General features: G+C 41.2%; 1 protein-coding gene across 3 annotated transcripts in view; it reads right to left on the reverse strand.

Moving 5' to 3' along the window:
- Positions 1–1,684, reverse strand: part of AGO4 (argonaute 4, RISC catalytic component) — a 38,324-nt gene that overhangs the window by 21,618 nt on the left and 15,022 nt on the right. For all 3 annotated transcript variants that reach the window (XM_003788265.3, XM_023512225.1, XM_023512226.1), the window contains 2 exons: positions 415–562; positions 57–176 (listed from right to left, as the gene is read on the reverse strand). In XM_003788265.3, coding sequence (XP_003788313.3) covers positions 57–176; positions 415–562 — 268 coding nt within the window. The remainder of the gene's footprint in view (positions 1–56; positions 177–414; positions 563–1,684) is intronic.

Consider the following 1,684-nt stretch of genomic DNA (forward strand, 5'->3'; position numbering starts at 1 on the left):
TTTTTTTTTTCTTTAATCTTACAGGTAGCTAATCTTGAAGACCGTGTTTTACTGACCAGTCTACTGATTTCTTCCTGTCTGTCAGGAGCAGATCTTGCTGTGGCTTTGATCATCGTGGAAGTCTGATTGTCTGTGAGCTTCTTTATACATCGCTGTCCTGCCACAATATTGCAGACCTGCCAAGAGGCAAAGAGAAATTTGGTTGTTTAATGGCTTCTATATCTTAAGCCTTTGTCAAACTGTATGTTACATCCTCCATTTCCAGAAAAATAAAAATTCTGTTATACAGTGAAATTAGCTGCCTAAAATGTTTTAGGAATTAATACCACTAGTTAGAAGTCTACTCACCTCCCACCCATCCCCATACACAAAACCATTAAAAAGACTGACAAAAGAAAATTTAGTTTAGCTTACCTCAAGTGGCAAGTAGGTATGCTTTTGTTCTTGTCCCACTTGGAGACACGGAAGATGGGGGTATTTCAACTGCAGACTATATTTTTGCTTAAAATATTGAGCGACTGTACATTCCATAGCTTGACCATTTTCTAGCTGCAAAGGAAAACTATAGCAGAAAATGGCTTTTTAGATATTTCTTCAAGTTCTCTCCTTTCCTAAATAAGTAAATAAAGCCTACTAACATTTTCTACCTTCATCAGTTATTTTAAAAATAAATATCAGCCTTTCTTTGAGCATTTTCACATGTTAATATTTAGCCAGAACGATTTCATTGAATTTTCCATGTTTGTTAACTCTAGGATGAGAAAAAAGAATTAATTAAAAATTTAAAAGAGGCTTGGAGCCTGTGGTTCAAGCGGCTAAGGCGCCAGCCATAAACACCTGAGCTGGCGGATTCAAATCCAGCCTGGGCCCACCAAACAACAATGACGGCTACAACCAAAAAAAGAGCGGGCGTTGTGGTGGGTCCCTATAGTGCCAGCTACTTGGGAGGCTGAGGCAAGAGAATGGCTTAAGCCCAGGAGTTAGAGGTTGCTGTGAGCTGTGATGCCATAGCACTCTACCTGGGGCGATAGCTTGAGGCTCTGTCTCAAAAAAATAAATAAATAAATAAAAATAATAAAAAATAAAAACTTAAAAGAATATTTTAACCAGGCACGGTGTTTCACACTTGTAATCCTAGCGCTCTGGGAGGCCGAAATGGGTGGATTGCTTGAGCTCAGGAATTTGAGACCAGCCTGAGCAAAAGCCAGACGCCATCTCTAAAAATAATCAGTTGTTATGGCGGGCACCTATAGTCTCAGCTACTTGGGATGCTGAGGTAAGAGGATAGCTTGTGCCCAAGAGTTTAAGGTTGCTGTGAGCTATGACGCCACAATACTCTACCAAGGGGCTCAGTGCCTGTGGCTCAAGTGGCTAAGGAGCCAGCCACATACACCTGAGCTGGCGGGTTCGAATCCAGCCAAGTCCGCCAAACAACAATGACAGCTGCAACCAAAAAATAGCCGGGTAGGCACCTGTAGTCCCAGCTACTTTGGAGGTGGAGGCATGAGACTAGCTTAAGCACAGGAGTTGGAGGTTGCTGTGAGCTGTGATACCACAGCACTCTACCCAGGCTGACAACTTGAGGCTCTGTCTCAAAAAAAAAAAAAAAATTACTCTATCAAGGGTGATAAAGTAAGACTCTATCTCCAAAACAAACAAACAAACAAAAAAAAATAGAAAAACT

This window comes from Otolemur garnettii, unplaced genomic scaffold (genome assembly GCF_000181295.1).
Source record: "Otolemur garnettii isolate 467f Iridium unplaced genomic scaffold, OtoGar3 scaffold00025, whole genome shotgun sequence".
NCBI classification, from domain to species: domain Eukaryota; kingdom Metazoa; phylum Chordata; class Mammalia; order Primates; family Galagidae; genus Otolemur; species Otolemur garnettii.